Below are 18089 nucleotides of genomic sequence, written 5' to 3'. Positions count from 1 at the left end.
GACCTGCCACCGTATAAATGACGGCGGCTGGTCGGCAAGTGGTTAATAATAACAAGAAAAGCAGTCAAGTAGATTCCCTGTAACTAGCAACAATAGACCCCTTAAGTAATAATAGACCTCCCTCCAGCAACAATAGATCCGACCGCAACAATAGGATCAGACCAGAAGCAATAGTCCCCCCTCAGCAATAATAAATCCACTCCAGCAACAATAGACCTTCCAACAACTACAATACACTTCTTCATCAACAATGGACCCCCCCAGCAACAATAGATCAACTCCAGCAACTATATACCTCCTACCAGCCAGCATGAATAAATCCTCCAGCAACAGTAAACCCCTCCTCAACTGTAGATCCCTCCCAGCAATCATTAACCTCCAGGCAACAGAAGAGCCTCCCAGCAACCATAGACTTCCTCAGCAACAATAGATCCCCCAGCAGCCGGCATCAATAGACCCTCCAGCACACCCAAGCACCCCTTGTTATTACAAACATTCAGTGCCGGAGATGCCAGAACTGTGTTCCCACCAAAAAAAAAAAAGCCCTTGAAGACGCATTCACTGTGCATGGGGTATTTATTAATAGCAATGCATTTCCAATGAATGGGCGATTGAACACCTTAATCATCATTTTAATCACTTTTTACATCAAGCTCTGTGAGTATTGTTTTTAATAATTCTGATTATCTCAAGTATTATGATTGCAAATTTCCTTTTGATAGATACATTTTCAGACTCCATGCTCTTCAGCTGCGGAAACCCCCATGCAGCTCGTCGTATTAGACGTATACGGTCCCAAAATAAGTGCCTGATCTCATCATATCTCTGTTCCTCCAGCAGCCATTGAATGGGGTGATGCAGCTCGTAGCGGTGTGCCCATAGATGGTGTTTGTGGTGGGATAGGAAGCCGGGGTGATGCCATATTGTACATAGTATTCATCTGTAATCCTGCAAAAGAGACAAAGACTTACTGTCTGAGCAGACAAGGCAGGAGGTGAAGGAGAAGGATACCTGCTGAGGACATGAGGATCCTGCAAGTACACGGAGTCTGACCCCCCCTGATCAAAGGCCCAAATATGCAGTCTTTCCTGAACCTAACCTTAAAGCCCGATCCACCTTTCTCCCACCTTCACTGGAGAGAGCAATATGGAAGGGAAGATGCAACAAAGCTTTGACTTCAGGGTTTCAAAAAATGGTCTGCACTTTTCTCGGAATCTTTGAGGACCAGAACTAACTGAAAGCAGTCAATTGAGCTCCTGTTTCCACTGCTGGGAGGAGGGAGCAGGGCCAGCTGATCTGCTGAATCGCTGCTAGGAGAGTAGGTGGAGCTGATAAGGGGAAGCTCAGTCACTGCTGGGAGGGAGAGCAGAGTGCAGGGCCGGGGCTACCACTAGGCAAACAAGCCCGGTGCTACCACTATGGCGCCGGCCGCTGGTGTTCCTACTCTCCTCTGTCTCTGCAGCGAGCAACTAAATCTCAGCATCAGCAGGCAGGCGCCGCTCCGTTCGCACATAGTGTTAGTGGCGCAGCGGAGGACTCAGGACTGTGTCTGTGTCCCGACTCCGGAATGAATGAAAGCAAGCAAACATCCCCTGCTGATCAGTGATTGCTGTCCGTGACGTGACCACAGCCAGCCAGCTCTGCTCATACGCGATTCCTAATCCTGTGTCCCCTGCCCCCCCCCCCGTCATAGAGGTCGCTCACCCTCCTGGCCTGTCCTGAACAATGCCGGCAGCACCACTCAAGTGCTATAGCACCAGGTGGCAGTGCTCTGAGCTTGCTGTCAGGTGGAGCCTGCCTGGAGGAGGCACCCAGAGTTTAAAATGGTTTAAAATACAGTCACTGTCTGAGATTGCATTATCACAGATTCGCATGTAGATGTATTTGGTGTATAAAGACTGATCTGTCCATGTACCGACCCCCCTCCCTCCCTGGTAGGCTGCATTGGTGGGCGCTGGTGAGGCTGGATTTGATGGGCATTTCATTAAAAAGGTGGGATATACATGGGCAGGGCAAAGGGAGCGAGGCTGCATTTGATGGGCGCTGGTGTGGCTGCATTTGATGGGCATTTCATTAAAAAGGTGGGGTGTACATGGACAGGGCAAAGGGGGCGAGGCTGTATTTGATGGGTGCTGGTGAGGCTGCATTTCATGGGCACTGGTGAGGCTGGATTTGATGGGCACTGGTGAGGCTGGATTTGATGGGCATTTCATTAAAAAGGTGGGATATACATGGGCAGGGCAAAGGGAGCGAGGCTGCATTTGATGGGCGCTGGTGAGGCTGCATTTGATGGGCGCTGGTGAGGCTGCATTTGATGGGCGCTGGTGAGGCTGCATTTGATGGGCATTTCATTAAAAAGGTGGGGTATACATGGGCAGGGCAAAGGGGGCAAGGCTGCATTTGATCGCGGACCTTGCAAAGCACTGCACCCAGGATGCTTTGCAAGCTTCTATTAATAATTTTTTGTTTATAATAGGCAGATTTTAAACTCCTTAGACAGGGGTCCTTCTTTGAGTTCAAGCCCTGTGCAAAACTACAATAACCCCATGACACCAGCATGAAATAATCTTTCTGGAGATGGAGGAACCAACATGCCAAGTCTGAAATCAGACGTGGGGTTTCAGAATGTTGGAGGCCTCCCCTTCCAAATTTTTGCGTTGTGAAGGGTACTGTTAATGCCACAGCATACAAATTTTAGACAAATTGTAATTTTACAACTCTGTGGTAACAATTTGGTGAAGACCCTTTTCTGTTCCAGCATGACTGTGCCCCTGTCTACATAGCCAGCTCAGCTCCATAAAGACATAGTTTGATGGGTCTGGTGTGGAAGAACTCAAGTGGCCTTTACAGTGCCCTGACCTCAACCTTACTGAACACCTTTGGGATGCTTTGGCACACCAATGAACAGCCACTCAATCACTTCTGTGGGCAGCAGAATGGGTCCCCCCCCCCCCCACCTCTCCCACTGCTACTTTCATGCAGGCAGAGTGGAACTAACGTTCCTCCCTCTGTGTGACCCCGGAAACCTGAAGCGATGAGGATTTCATCACTTTCCAGTTTCAGCTCTTTGTTTACCTGACCGTTACCAGCCAGGAAAGCAGCCGATCAAACCAATCTGTATGTGATCAGCTGCGTTGCAGGCCACAGGAGAGATTTGGGGTCTACTAGACCCCAGATCTCACCATGAAGAGGACCTGTCATGACCCATGCTTTCACAAGGGACGTTGTTCATCCCTTGTAAAAGCAATAAAGTTTATTAAAAAAAATAAAATAAAATAGTGCTTACGCGTCAATGTGAATGCATACACAAGTCCCACATGCATATGTAAATGGTGATCACACTACACGTGAGATATTGTTGCAAATGTTATGGTGAGAGCAATAACTTTTAGCTCCAGACCTCCTGTGTAACTCTAAACTGGTAACCTGTAAAGGCTTTTAAAGCGTTGCTAATGGAGATTTTTAAGTTCCGTAGTTTGGCGCTGTTCCACGGACGTGCACATTAGGTATCTATTCACTCGCCCTATCATCGTCTTTTATATTTTAACAAAAAAGTAGGTATTATATAGTGTTTGTGTACAATAAAGTTCATTAACGTGTGTGTGTGTGTGTATTTTTTTTAAATGGCGTTTAAAAAACAACTGCACAAATACCATGTGACATAAAACAATTGCAACACTCACCATTTTTTTCGTGTGTGTGTGTAATATATATATATCCCTGCTCCTGTTGACCAGGCGCTCATATGTAAATTTAGTGGGTATCTGTTCTGTATATAGTTCAGATAGAATTTGTGGCTAAATTAGTTTCTGTTCCAGCATTGGCTGTGTTGTGTGCAGTTCCACACTGTCGTCTGTAGGTGTCGTTGTCACCACAGGCCAGGGATGGAAGGGCAACAGGCTGAGGTGTATTGAGTGTCCTCTTTCTCCAGAAACAGCCCAGTGGGAGTGGTTCACTGCTGTGAATTCTGGGAAAGGATACTTAAGGGGCATACGCCATTTCTTTTCTCTCTCACCTCCTGGCCCTTGGTATGTGACAACTCTTTTTCGGTCTCTGGGCCCTGCTGGCCCGAGGCTATGTGACTGCATGAAGGCCCAGAACATATCTGGGGCCTGCTGGTTCAGAGGTGATCCTGTGCTGTCTGTCCTGTGGGAAGAAGCCGAGCAATTGAAAGATCCGGGGGAGGACTCATCTTGGAGAGGACCGAGCGAAAGGCTGGTATCTCAAGGAGGAGCCTGGTGACTCAATTGGAGGATGCATCCTAACCAACCTACCTCACAGCACTGCCGGGTCGGCTTAAAGGTTCTGGTAATGTGTTGCTATTCAACTAATACTAAATCCTGTGGCAGAGGATCGTTCAACCATTTTTGTTCTTATCAAGTCTGTGGCAGAGACTTTTCGTCCGTGCACCATTCCGGGTGCTAGGTCAGTGAGAGGGGCCTATCCGGGTGAGCAAGATCTGTTGACTGAAGGAATACTTGTACTTGGGATCTAAAAGTTCCTCAGTGATCTGCACAAGGTATCTGAACTTTCCCTTAAACCCTACATCCCTCTACTGTTCGATTAAAAAAAAAAAAAAAAAAAAAAAAAAAAAGGCATTGGAAAAAAGAACCAAGTGACTGGTGCATATATCGGTGGGTGCAAGGCCCAGTATAGACTCTAAGTTTCTGGTATGGTGAACTTTGGATAAGGGGTAACGGCAAAGACCCAATTTAAACCAGCAGCTCCTTTGGGGATATGAGAGATAGAGATAAGAGAGATAAGAGAGATAAGAGAGAGAGATAAGAGAGAGAGAGATAGAGATAAGAGAGAGAGAGAGAGAGAGAGAGAGAGAGAGAGAGATAGATAGAGATAAGAGAGAGATAGATAGAGATAAGAGAGAGATAGATAGAGATAAGAGAGAGAGAGAGATAGATAGAGATAAGAGAGAGAGAGAGAGAGATAGATAGAGATAAGAGAGAGAGAGAGAGAGATAGATAGAGATAAGAGAGAGAGAGAGAGAGAGAGAGATAAGAGAGAGAGAGAGATAGATAGAGATAAGAGAGAGAGATAGATAGAGATAAGAGAAAGAGAGATAGAGATAAGAGAAAGATATATTAGCATGGGGGATTGTTCAGTGCAGTGGTAGATGAATTTTCACGGAGTGAGTCCACATCAGAAAGGCGTTTATAGTTAAGGGCCTGGTAGCCCACGTTTATTAAACGATAAAAATGAAACAAAAGTTCACTCAGGAATCCCACGTAGGGGTTTGAACGTCCTTCAGACACAACTGAAAATACAAGCCCACCTGGCTACTCTTCAACAGCACTGCTGCTACAGGTACTGGTCCCTCAAAGCACCAGCTCTTCCAGCAATCAAACAACAATAAACTTCTGCTCTACCAAGCCTTACTGTGTCCATAGACTCACCGGTCCTTGGTCTTGTAGTCAGCGTCCTTACAAATGCAAATCCTTTATTTCCAACATCAGGGATGAGCAGCCATGCTCCTAGATGCCTCCTCCCATGGAGACACACACTCTCTCTGAGAGCTAGGACCAGCTGCCTAATCAAGACCTGAAAAGAAAACATTAAACTGCGGTCCACGGACTTGGGAGTCTGTTCCACCCGGATCTCTATCAGACTCCCAATAAAACCAGCCCCGGAACGGACTTTACCAATACAGGGTAAAGAACTATCCTTCTTTACCCTGAAGTCTTTGCTGGAATTATCTTGGATTGCAAATCTAAAGGCCCATACACACGATCAGACTTTTTGACAACAAACTAGCTGTTTTAAGGCAACATCCGACCGTGTGTACGCTACATCGGACAAACTTTTTCGGTTTTCATCGGACAAATGTTGGCTGTGCGAACAGACAACCTTGGCGGCAACAAAGGTCCGACGTCAGCAAGTCCGATCGTGTGTACGCGAAACCATCGGACTTTAGTACAAAGTACAAACACGCATGCTCAGAACCAATGCAAAAGATCAGACAACACTATAGAAGTTGACCAAAGGGTGGCGCCGGAGAATTGAACCTCCTCTTTTGAAGTGTCGTCAGTACGTTGAAAAGTATGTTCGTGTTTGTTGCCTAAAAAGTCCTGCCGTGTGTATGCTTAACAAGTTTACGGCCAACGCCCTTTGTACAGAAATCCACGGGAAAGTTTGTACAAAGTCGAATCATGTGTATGAGGCTTAAGAATCCATGGAGGAACATATATCCCATCAATCACATTTCCTGTAATTTTAACCCATTTTACAGGCACCCTGCTACAATATATATATTTTAGCAGAGACCCTAGAGAAAAAAATGTTGCAATTTTTTTTTTATGTCACACAATATTTATTTGGGTTTTCTAAGTCACTTTCTAGCAAAAAAAAAAAACATGTAGAAGAGAAATGTCAGAATTGGCCTGGGTGGGAACTGGTTAAGATATAGTTATGACCACAACAATGTAATTTCCTGTCCCAGAGGCAAAAAAAAAAAAAGAAATTGAGATGTAAAATGACTTTTTCTTACCTGTCTACGTTCGCATGGTGACTGGCAAAACAGGGGTCATTGGCGGAAATTACAACTTGGCTCATCGTTCCACCAAGGTAAATGTGAATGCCGTTGTGTAAGCCTGCAAGGAGGAGAGAGAACACGCAATGAGAATCGCATGCTGTACTGCTATGACATCACACTACACACACCAACATTATACAAGATTCAGGAAATCTATTGTCATTCTACAATGAAAATCATAAAATGGAATACAGATATAGTCCTATCAGCATCCTACAGATAGAACAGGTGCTGAGATCTACTGGCCACTGCATGTGCCTGCGCCGCTCAACGTGGACACATGTGGGCAGTACCAGGACAAGGTCATCAAGCGCCCTGGATGAAGACTCCAAATGGTTTGAGCACTAATCTGCACACTTATCCCCAAGCCTAAATTCCCCTTGCAAGCCAAAATCCTCCCCAAACAAAAACTCCCCCTCTTCCAGTACAACTCCCCTCATCCCCTCCCTGCTGAAATCCCCAACTCAACACAAATCTTTGCCCCCCCTCTACCCCCGAAGTTTCCTCTGAGCATTAATCCTTCCCCCACCCCCACTCATAGTTACATAGTAGGTGAGGTTGAAAAAAGACACAAGTCCATCAAGTCCAACCTATGTGTGTGATTATGTGTCAGTATTACATTATATATCCTTGTATGTTGCGATCATTCAGGTGCTTATCTAATAGTTTCTTGAAGCTATCAATGCTCCCCGCTGAGACCACCGCCTGTGGAAGGGAATTCCACATCCTTGCCGCTCTTACAGTAAAGAACCCTCTACGTAGTTTAAGGTTAAACCTCTTTTCTTCTAATTTTAATGAGTGGCCACGTGTCTTGGTAAACTCTCTTCTGTGAAAAAGTTTTATCCCTATTGTGGGGTCACCAGTCCGGTATTTGTAAATTGAAATCATATCCCCTCTCAAGCGTCTCTTCTCCAGAGAGAATAAGTTCAGTGCTCGCAACCTTTCCTCATAACTAAGATCCTCCAGACCCTTTATTAGCTTTGTTGCCCTTCTTTGTACTCGCTCCATTTCCAGTACATCCTTCCTGAGGACTGGTGCCCAGAACTGGACCGCATACTCTAGGTGCGGCCGGACCAGAGTCTTGTAGAGCGGGAGAATTATCGTTTTATCTCTGGAGTTGATCCCCCTTTTAATGCATGCCAATATTCTGTTTGCTTTGTTAGCAGCAGCTTGGCATTGCCTGCCATTGCTGAGCCTATCATCTACTAGGACCCCCAGGTCCTTTTCCATCCTAGATTCCCCCAGAGGTTCTCCCCCCAGTGTATAGATTGCATTCATATTTTTGCCACCCAAATGCATTATTTTACATTTTTCTACATTGAACCTCATTTGCCATGTAGTCGCCCACCCCATTAATTTGTTCAGGTCTTTTTGCAAGGTTTCCACGTCCTGCGGAGAAGTTATTGCCCTGCTTAGCTTAGTATCGTCTGCAAATACAGAGATTGAACTGTTTATCCCATCCTCCAGATCGTTTATGAACAAATTAAATAGGATTGGTCCCAGCACAGAACTCTGGGGAACCCCACTACCCACCCCTGACCATTCTGAGTACTACCCATTTATCACCACCCTCTGAACTCGCCCTTGTAGCCAGTTTTCAATCCATGTACTCACCCTATGGTCCATGCCAACGGACCTTATTTTGTACAGTAAACGTTTATGGGGAACTGTGTCAAATGCTTTTGCAAAATCCAGATACACCACGTCTACAGGCCTTCCTTTATCTAGATGGCAACTCACCTCCTCATAGAAGGTTAATAGATTGGTTTGGCAAGAACGATTCTTCATGAATCCATGCTGATTACTGCTAATGATATCGTTCATATTACTAAAATCCTGTATATAGTCCCTTATCATCCCCTCCAAGAGTTTACATACTATCGATGTTAGGCTAACTGGTCTGTAATTCCCAGGGATATATTTTGGGCCCTTTTTAAATATAGGTGCTACATTGGCTTTTCTCCAATCAGCTGGTACCATTCCAGTCAGTAGACTATCTGTAAAAATTAGGAACAACGGTCTGGCAATCACTTGACTGAGTTCCCTAAGTACCCTCGGATGCAAGCCATCTGGTCCCGGTGATTTATTAATGTTAAGTTTCTCAAGTCTAATTTTAATTCCGTCCTCTGTTAACCATGGAGGTGCTTCCTGTGTTGTGTCATGAGGATAAACACTGCATTTTTGGTTACTGAAGCCCCCCGATTCACTTGTGAAGACTGAGGAGAAGAATAAATTCAATACCTTCTCCATCTCCCCATCCTTTGTAACCAGATGTCCTTCCTCATTTTTTATGGGGCCAATATGGTCTGTCCTCCCTTTTTTACTGTTTACATACTTAAAGAATTTCTTGGGATTTTTTTTGCTCTCCTCCGCTATGTGTCTTTCATGTTCTATCTTAGCTGTCCTAATTGCACCTTTACATTTCCTGTTGCATTCTTCATAAAGTCTGAATGCTGAGGATGATCCCTCAACCTTGTATTTTTTGAAGGCTCTTTTAAATTTATTACCCAATGGGATACATTGGCTAATGCCCTTATTTAATATGCTCTTAAAGCAAACCCATCTCTCCTCCGTATTCTTTGTTCCTAATATTTTATCCCAGTTTATGCCTTTTAGCAAGGTTTGTAGTTTAGGGAAGTTGGCTCTTTTGAAATTCAGTGTCTTTGTATTCCCTTTATGTTTCCTATTTGTGTGATTTATACTGAAACTAATTGACCTGTGATCGCTGTTACCTAAATTGCCCCGCATTTCCACATCCGTGATCAGGTCTGTATTGTTGGTAATCAGTAGATCCAGTAATGTTTTATTTCTAGTTGGTGTGTCTCCCATCTGACCCATAAAATTGTCCTGCAAGACATTAAGGAACTGGCGAGCCTTAAATGAATGCGCGGTTCCCTCCGCCCAGTCTATGTCTGGATAATTAAAATCCCCCATTATGATAACACTTCCCATCCTTGCTGCTACTCCAATTTGTGATAGGAGATCCGTCTCCCCCTCCTCCCTCAGGTTAGGGGGCCTATAGCATACTCCCAGTATTATATTCCCCTTAGCTTTATCCCTTTGGAGCTCTACCCATAAGGATTCCACCTCCTCTCTAGCTCCCTCAGTGATGTCATCTGTCACATTCCAAACCCCCCTCCTAGGACAAATCCGACCAATCATCCCTACTAGGACAAATCCTCGCCCCCCCCCCCCCCAAATCCCCTTCCTAACCAAACCTCCTCCCCCCAAAATGTTGCCTCCTTAAAAGATATGTACCCCACTGCTGCTCCCACATTTTCTCTTCCCAGTACTAATCCGGCAGCCCACTCCCCCCTCCAACCCCTTCCTAGCACTAATCCTCTTCTCCCTCGCCCTCCTACCACTAATACTCTCAACCTCAGCACAAATGTTTGTTACGCTGAAGCTGCTGTCACTAGTCCTGCCAGCTTATAGATAGGATCTCTCCATGCAACGCCCCCCACCTCACATGATACCACTGCTACACCCAGGGCAGCCGCCCCTCCTGCCCACCCCTTTTCCCAGTCCTGCATGTGGGCAACAAACAGGCTGTTTTGACAATTCCCAGGCAACAAGCCATCTGTCATAACAGAACATGGGAAACAAATGGGCCATTATATCAATGTGCAGGCACCAAACAAGCCATCGTGAAAATTAGAATAAGGTTTGGATTCACAAACCTTTGGAGAGAAAGCTTTGCGCAAGAAATAAAGACCAACCTGTAATGAAGTGCATAGCCTTTGCTCCTGGTCACAAGAGCCAATCATTTAAATCAGGGATCTCCAAATTTTCTAAGCAAAGGGACAGATTACTGTCCTTCAAACTTTAGTGGGCCAGACTGTGACCAGTGGGAGCAGAAAAAGCCTTAGCATCAGTGAGCATAAACAATGCCCCATCATTGGTTTGCGTGTAAGGAATAGTGCCCCATCGATGGTGTCAGTGGGAGGAATAGTGCCCCATCGATGGTGTCAGTGGGAGGAATAGTGCCCCATCAATAGTGTCAGTGGGATGAATACAGGGACTGACTGACCATTCGGGCACTGCCCAAGGGCCTCATGCCACTAAGGGGCCCCATCAGGGTTGCCAGCCTCAATAAAACCAGGGACAGCATGTAAAAATCTGTGTTTTTTTTTTAAATCCCAAGATTATAGCTGCCCCGCCTCTCCAGTACCTTTTCAGTGTGTGTATGTGTATTCTGTGTGTGTATATTGTGTGTCTGTGTGTGTATACTGTGTGGCCCTATAATCTATTGCCTGGTGGCCCCATATTCTCCTATTGCCCGGGGGCCCCATAATCTTCTACTATTGCCCAGGGGCCCCATAATCTCCTATTGCCCGGGGGCCCCATGAGTTGTCAGTCCGCCCCTGGATGAATAGTGCCCCATCGATGGTGTCAGTGGGAAGAATAGTGCCCCATCGATGGTGTCAATTGTTGGAATAGTGCCCCAAGGGCCAGAAAAAAGAAGTAAGCCAAGGCCACATCCGGCCCCCGGGCCGCAGTTTGGAGACCACTGATTTAAATGACTGAATAACCCAGTCTGTTTTCCATAAAAGAGTGGGCTCTTGGGCCATACTTCAGCGGAAGTTGGAGCTGTTAGGGAGAGATACTGTTAGGGAGAGATACTGTTTTTTGTTTTCATTTTGGCACAAGTCCCCCAAGGCAGTGCCTTGTTTCCTTTGCTTTTTTTTGACAATTAGCTTACTTATTAGCCCTACATAAGATCAGGGACAAGATAAGTAGGAGGAAAGAAGCAAGTGGTGAAAAGTGGCTGGGGGTGCCCAAAGAGGGAGACTATAAGGCACGGGGGACAACCTCAGACATGCAACAATGTGTTGGCAAATCCACTGGGTCTGAGATATTCCACCCATGCCCATATTGGCTTAAGTATGTTTGGGAATGTCAAAAAATGTTGTCTGTATTCATTTTTATATATTTTTTTAGGAAGAAAAATTTTAGCAAGTACAGACATCTGTTGATCCTGTCAGAAATGTGGTGTCCTTGTCACTTCCTGTGAGATGAACTGAAAGCACAAACGATGCTACTTTCCTTCCGTTAACCAGTTCCCGCCCGGCCAATAGCAGACGCTATTTCCCGCCCTGACTGGACGTCATATGACGTCCTGTCAGGATGAGCCGATCGCGGGGCCACGCAGTGGCGCAATCTGTCACCGACCATGTCCATGGGACATGACCGATCAGAGTACCGGCTCGCTGTCTGTACCATGTGACCACCATGACGAATCACAGTAGGTCACATGATAGTGACCACAAAGTTGGGAGAATGAAATTGTTCAAAATGTCTTGGTATGCTGATAATTTAAGAGTTCCCTTCACTGGAACTAAGGGGCCAAGCCCAACCCCTGAAAAACAACCCCACACCATAATCCCCCCTCCACCAAATGATTTGAACCAGTGTACAAAGCAAGGTCCATAAAGACATAGATGAGCGAGTTTGGGGTGGAGGAACTTAAATGGCCTGCATAGAGTCCTGACCTTAACCCAGTGTTTCTCAACTCCAGTCCTTAAGACGCCCTAACAGGTCATGTTTTCAGGCTTTTCATTACCTTTGACAGGTGATTTGACCAGTTTCACTTAGTAATTACCACAGCTGTTTCATCTGAGGGAAAACATGACCTGTTGGGGCGCCTTGAGGACTGGAGTTGAGAAACACTGCCTTAACCAAATAGAACACCTTTGGGATGAATTAGAGCGGAGACTGCAAGCCAGGCCTTCTCGTCCAACATCAGTGCCTGACCTGACAAATGCTCTTCTGGAAGAATGGTCAAACATTCCCATAGACACACTCCTAAACCTTGTGGACAGCCTTCCCAGAAGAGTTGGCTGCAAAGGGTGGGCCAACTCAATATTGAACTCTACAGACTAAGACTGGGATGCCATTAAAGTTCCTGTGCGTGTAAAGGCAGGTGTCCCAATAATTTTGGTAATATAGTGTATAAACCATAGTTTGTGGACTCTATAACTTTCCTACAGACTAACTAATATACACTGATTTGGGTTATTTTCACCAAAGAAATGTAGCAGAATACATTTCATGAAGAACAATTATTTATTTGCAAAATTCTATAACGGAAACAAAGAAAAGCCATATTTTTTTTTCAAAATTGTGTCTTTTTTGTTTATTTAGCAAAAAAAAATACAGTGGTGATTTAATACCACCAAAAGAACGCTCTATTTGTGTGAACAGAATGATAAAAAATGTATTTAGGTACAGTGTTGAATGACAACAATTGTCATTCAAAGTGTGACAGTGCTGAAAGCTGAAAATTGGTCTGGGCATGAAGGGTGTAAAAGTGCCCGGTACTGAACTGGTTAACTACCAATTACCCCTCCCCCACATGTAATGGAGATGAAGATAGGAAGGCATGTTTAAAGTCCAGCCTGGATATCAGATTGGTCCCTTTCCATAAATACACTGGAGGGATGAGCGTTGTTACCCTAGAACATGAAATGTGGTATTCGCAGGATTACCAGGTGGAAATAAGGGGGAAAAACAGACAAAAAAATGACTGCAGCCATGTTGGCTAAGGGCTGGTACATTGCAATATACATGTTGCAGCAGCGTGCGTACAGGCGACCTGGCCCCATGCTCTGTTTAGACCCCTGATATCTCACCAAAGCCCCCTAACAGGGCTCCTAAAAAATTTGTACAAAAAACAATTAAAACAATTAAATTGTGAAATAAATAAATAGAAATGGTAAAAAATAATAAAAAATAAAGCAACAAAAAATAAAAAAAACACTGCCACCAGTGGCGGAACTACCAAGGTCGCACATGCGACCAGGCCCTGGTGTTCCGCCACCATGAGGGGGCCCTTTATGGTTTCTTGCACCGGGGCCCTGAAGGTTCTAGTTATGCCACTGACATATTACATAATTTTACTCGCCCCCATCTTTTTTTTTTTTTACCCCCCCTTACCTGTTATGTTCATTGTCCTTGATTCACATACAGGCGGTCCCCCGAGTTACGAACAAAGTTAGGCACTGTAGGTTTGTTCTCAAACCAAATTTGTTTGTAAGTCGGAACTGTACATTTTTAAGTGCAACTGCAACCTGTGCAGTGATGTGGGATGTTCCAGGCGCTTCTATGTGTGAAGTTTTGTTGGGGCTCCGTTCGTAAGTAGGAGTCATTCATAACTCTGGTGTTCGTAATCCGGGGACTGCCTGTTGATCCAGTTGATCCAGTGTGGTCCTGCTGCAATCTGTTGCTGAAATGTGACAGCTCAGGTCCTGTGCCACCAACTTGGTCCACCTCTGTGTTCATGAGCTGGCTGTCTCTTCCAGGTTCAGGCAGCCAGCTCACAATAATACAGGCCATCTCTGCCCACGGGTCATGGTTTGTCCTGCTCCTGCAGCCTCCTGGAGTATGTGATGAAGGTATCTCAGGAGGCTGTGAGAGCAGGATGCCCTTTTGTTTTTTGTTTTTTACGAAAATCAGAGCTTCGCGGTTCCTACCTTCTATGCAATTCCTGTAACCTCCTGCGGATGTGTTAAAAGGTTCCATGTCAACGCTGGTCATGTTTTTACATCGATATACATCAGCCAATGTTGCCTTTACAAAACTTGATAAGCCAGCTGAACGAGTAAGCCTCGGGCGTTCACAAACACAGTCATCCATTAAACATACCGTATTAGGATAAGTGACTGCGCAAATGGTCTGGAAGGAGAAAAACAGACGTAATTTCAGGAAAAATTTTCTACTGACATCATAGCATGCTTAATAGCATAATATACTAATAAAAACTTTTTACTTGCATAATGTACTAATAATATAAGCATATTGAAAAAACAGATTAGAAACATAATCAAAAACATACAATAGCATAGTAACCATAACGTGCCAATAGTGCAATTTATTAACATCCTAACTAGAGATGGGAAGGCCTGGAAAAACAAAATGAAAAAATTGGGGACTTTTTTTTTCCCATTTTTTTTTCAAAGCCACTTTTTGCTTTTTTTCCAGGAAAACTGTGAAAAAATGTGGAATATGTTCTTTCACAATGATAATATATATATATATATATATATATATATATATATATATATATACATACAGTGCCTTTCAAAAGTATTCACCCCCTTTGGCTTTTTACCTATTTTGTTACATTACAGCCTTTAGTTCAATGTTTTTTTTTAAATCTGAATTATATGTGATGGATCAGAACACAATAGTCTAAGTTGGTGAAGTAAAATTAGAAAAATATATACATAAAACTATTTTTCAGAAATAAAAAACTGATAATTGGCATGTCCGTATGTATTCACCCCCTTTGTTATGAAGCCCATAAAAAGCTCTGGTGCAACCAATTACCTTCAGAAGTCACATAATTAGTGAAATGATGTCCACCTGTGTGCAATCTAAGTGTCACATGATCTGTCATTACATATACACACCTTTTTGAAAGGCCCCAGAGGCTGCAACACCTAAGCAAGAGGCACCACTAACCAAACACTGCCATGAAGACCAAAGAACTCTCCAAATAAGTAATGGACAATGTTGTTGAGAAGTACAGGTGTAAGAGTCCACGGCTTACTATGCATGCACCACTGGTGCGTTGCCGCAAGAGGAAATCTGTGCCAACTGAGCATGAGCCAAAGACGCCTCAGGGCGCCAACCCTCACCTGCGCAGAAGACTTGATGGAAAACGGCAGGAACATGCCCAGGATGCGCACAGGAAGTGACCTCAACCTGATGGAAAAAGGTGGGCTCATAGAGATTTATCCAAAGCAACTTGGAGCTGTGATAGCCGCAAAAGGTGGCTCTACAAAGTATTGACTTTAGTGGGGTGAATACTTATGCACATTGACTTTTTCTGTTATTTTGTCCTATTTGCTGTTTTCTTCACAATAAAAAGAAAAACAAAGTTGTGGGCATGTTCTGTAAATAAAATGATGCAAATCCTCAAACAATCCATGTTAATTCCAGGTTGTGAGGCAACAAAACACGAAAAATGCCAAGGGGGTGAATACTTTTGCAAGGCACTGTGTATATATGACATGGTATTCAAACTATATAACATGAAGACCTTCATGAACAATTTCTCAGACTTTACATAAAGTCCTAAATTATTGCACGTTCTCTTAGCTGAAGGCAGCAAATCCTGGAATACAGTTGGAGTAACACTGTGCTTCTCAATGCAGTTCTCAAACAAGAGAAATATGCATTTCTGCAACCAGGGGGCACTGCAGGAGAAAGGCTTTAGTTTAGTTTGATTGTCAGTTTCATCTTGTACCTCCTATAGTTGAGTGATTGTTGGCATACAGTAGATAAAGGTTTCTGTCCTCCCAGGCCTTAATTGACAGGTAAGAGGGTAAATTTGACAAATTAGTTTATATCTTCAAATGATTCATATTATTGTTCTCCATTATTATAAGATAAGGTTTACCTATAGCAGGGGTGCCCAACCTTTTGAGGAGCGAGGGCCACTTGAGCGACTTGGTAACCGGTCGCGGGCGACAATGAGCGGAGTGGGCAGATGACAGATCTGTGTCCACTATACATTTGCAGAGAAGACATGGACATAGCCCGCTCTCCTCTATGGGCCTTCCAGTCCTATCTGCCCAGACAGAGGAGGACAAATCCCATTTTGTTTTTTCAAGTAGATCGGATTGGAGCTAGGCGGGAGTAAACGGACACCGTTTACATCTGCCACTGTATAGAGGTGAGTGGAGGGTCCGATTGGGTCCACCTGAAAAACAGACAGGCGGAGGCGATCGGACCAATCGTGTGAAAGGGGTCTAAGGCTGCATTCACACTGATGCACTGCAGTTTACCTGCACCTCAACTGACCTCCATCTTTACTTCTTCCTCAAAATTCCTTTAGGTATCGCTGGCTGCTGCTGTCCCCCAGGTGGGTATGGCTGGTGGCTGCCCTCCAGGGCTGGTACTGCTGACTGGTACTGCTGGCTGCACTGCTGGAAGAATGGTCAAACATTCCCATAGACACACTCCTAAACCTTGTGGACAACCTTCCCAGAAGAGTTGAAGCTGTTATAGCTGCAAAGGGTGGGCCAACTCAATATTGAACCCTACGGACTAAGACTGGGATGCCATTAAAGTTCATGTGTGTGTAAAGGCAGGAGTCCCAATACTTTTGGCAATATAGTGTATATTTCTTTTCACCTGGTGAAGCACAATATTTGGAGGATTTGAACACTATTACTTTTTAAAGAAGCACAGTGTTTGGTTATTATTTAACACATAAGGACTTTAGTGCTGTGGATTTATTTCAATATGATATTGTATTTTACTAATGTGCAATGTACTGTGTAGCCAGGGTTGTGGATTGAATGTCGTATGGTCTGGTCACCTAGGCTGGTTTAAGTAGCTAGTTGTTAATTAGTTAATTAGATCACTGTCAGCTATTAGTTGCAAGAGTTGGAATAGCATCCTGTTTATGTTGGCTGTTCCATAGCTATGTTAATTATATTTCTGTATACACTTTCCTTTGCATACGATAATGTGATTAGGCTCACCTGATCTGGTGTGCTATATATTCTGTGTGATTTTACAATAAAGTGAGTTCCGGTTTGCATCTAGCTAGTGTCGTCTAGTCTTGGGTGCAATATTCAGCTATAATACCTGGTTCATAGGTCTAGACTGTAGGTCTAGACTGTAGCTATATCTTGATGGAAGCACCCAAGCTGGATGCTGGATGGTTCCGTGAACACCTTTCATTTATATAGAAAATGTCTCTGCAAACCAATGATTTGTGTGGTTGCAGTGGAGGTTAATGAGGGGGGAGGTAGGGGGCAGTGGGGTTGAGCATCCTGAAGGTGCTCCTGCACTCTATGGTGGTTTATTTAGCCATCTTTACATGTGGCTCTCAGTTTTGGGTAACATCTTCCTCCATAGTGTCCTTTGGGTACTGTTAGTGGTGGTGGTTGTGGTGGTGGTGGTGGTAGTGGTGGGGGTCTCCTTCTCTTTCCAGTTATGTGGCCAATTATGGTTCCTCTGCTTTTGTACCTTTTCCAAGAATTGGGTGCCCATAACCTGGGGAAAGCTGTGCTGGCTGGTGTTGGTTCTACATTTTGGATTGGGTTGAACCTTATGTTGGACATAGATTGTAAATATTTTTTATATAATGAAGCTGGCCATACACTTGTAGCATTCCATTCAAAAGTTTACCTTTTAAGAACATTTGTGATTTTCTAATCGTCAGTAAGGTCAAATCAACATTCGTTTTCTACCATAGTGATGAAAAAATTCAAAGGAGCCAGATGGAAAATTTTGCTTATGCATCTACATACAGCTCAGCCAGCATTGGCCTTGAGGAAGTGGCTCTAGAAAAGCATAGGCTGCTAGCTATAAAATGCTGTGCTGGCATGATGTTCTTCTATTGTAAACTATTTGGCGGTTGATGACTGTCAGAACTCAGAAGCAATTGGGCAGCTGTACAGCCACCCAATCTCTTCCATTAGCTTCAATGGGGCACAGGTGACACATCAGGGGACTAAAAGTCTTGTTAAAGAGATAGCATCACAACCAAAAATTACCACATAGGGGACTTTTGGTCCTCTGTGCTAAA

General features: G+C 44.3%; 1 protein-coding gene across 1 annotated transcript in view; it reads right to left on the bottom strand.

Moving 5' to 3' along the window:
* Positions 1 to 557: 557 nt before the first annotated feature.
* Positions 558 to 18089, bottom strand: part of LOC141126768 (tyrosinase-like) — a 36944-nt gene continuing 19412 nt past the window's right edge. The window contains exons 3-5 of the mRNA XM_073612752.1: positions 14017 to 14218; positions 6500 to 6602; positions 558 to 948 (exon numbers count right to left, since the gene is read on the bottom strand). Coding sequence (XP_073468853.1) covers positions 780 to 948; positions 6500 to 6602; positions 14017 to 14218 — 474 coding nt within the window. The 3' untranslated portion in view covers positions 558 to 779. The remainder of the gene's footprint in view (positions 949 to 6499; positions 6603 to 14016; positions 14219 to 18089) is intronic.

Source organism: Aquarana catesbeiana, linkage group LG02 (genome assembly GCF_042186555.1).
Source record: "Aquarana catesbeiana isolate 2022-GZ linkage group LG02, ASM4218655v1, whole genome shotgun sequence".
NCBI lineage: Eukaryota > Metazoa > Chordata > Amphibia > Anura > Ranidae > Aquarana > Aquarana catesbeiana.
This window is presented reverse-complemented; position numbering and strand designations above follow the sequence as displayed.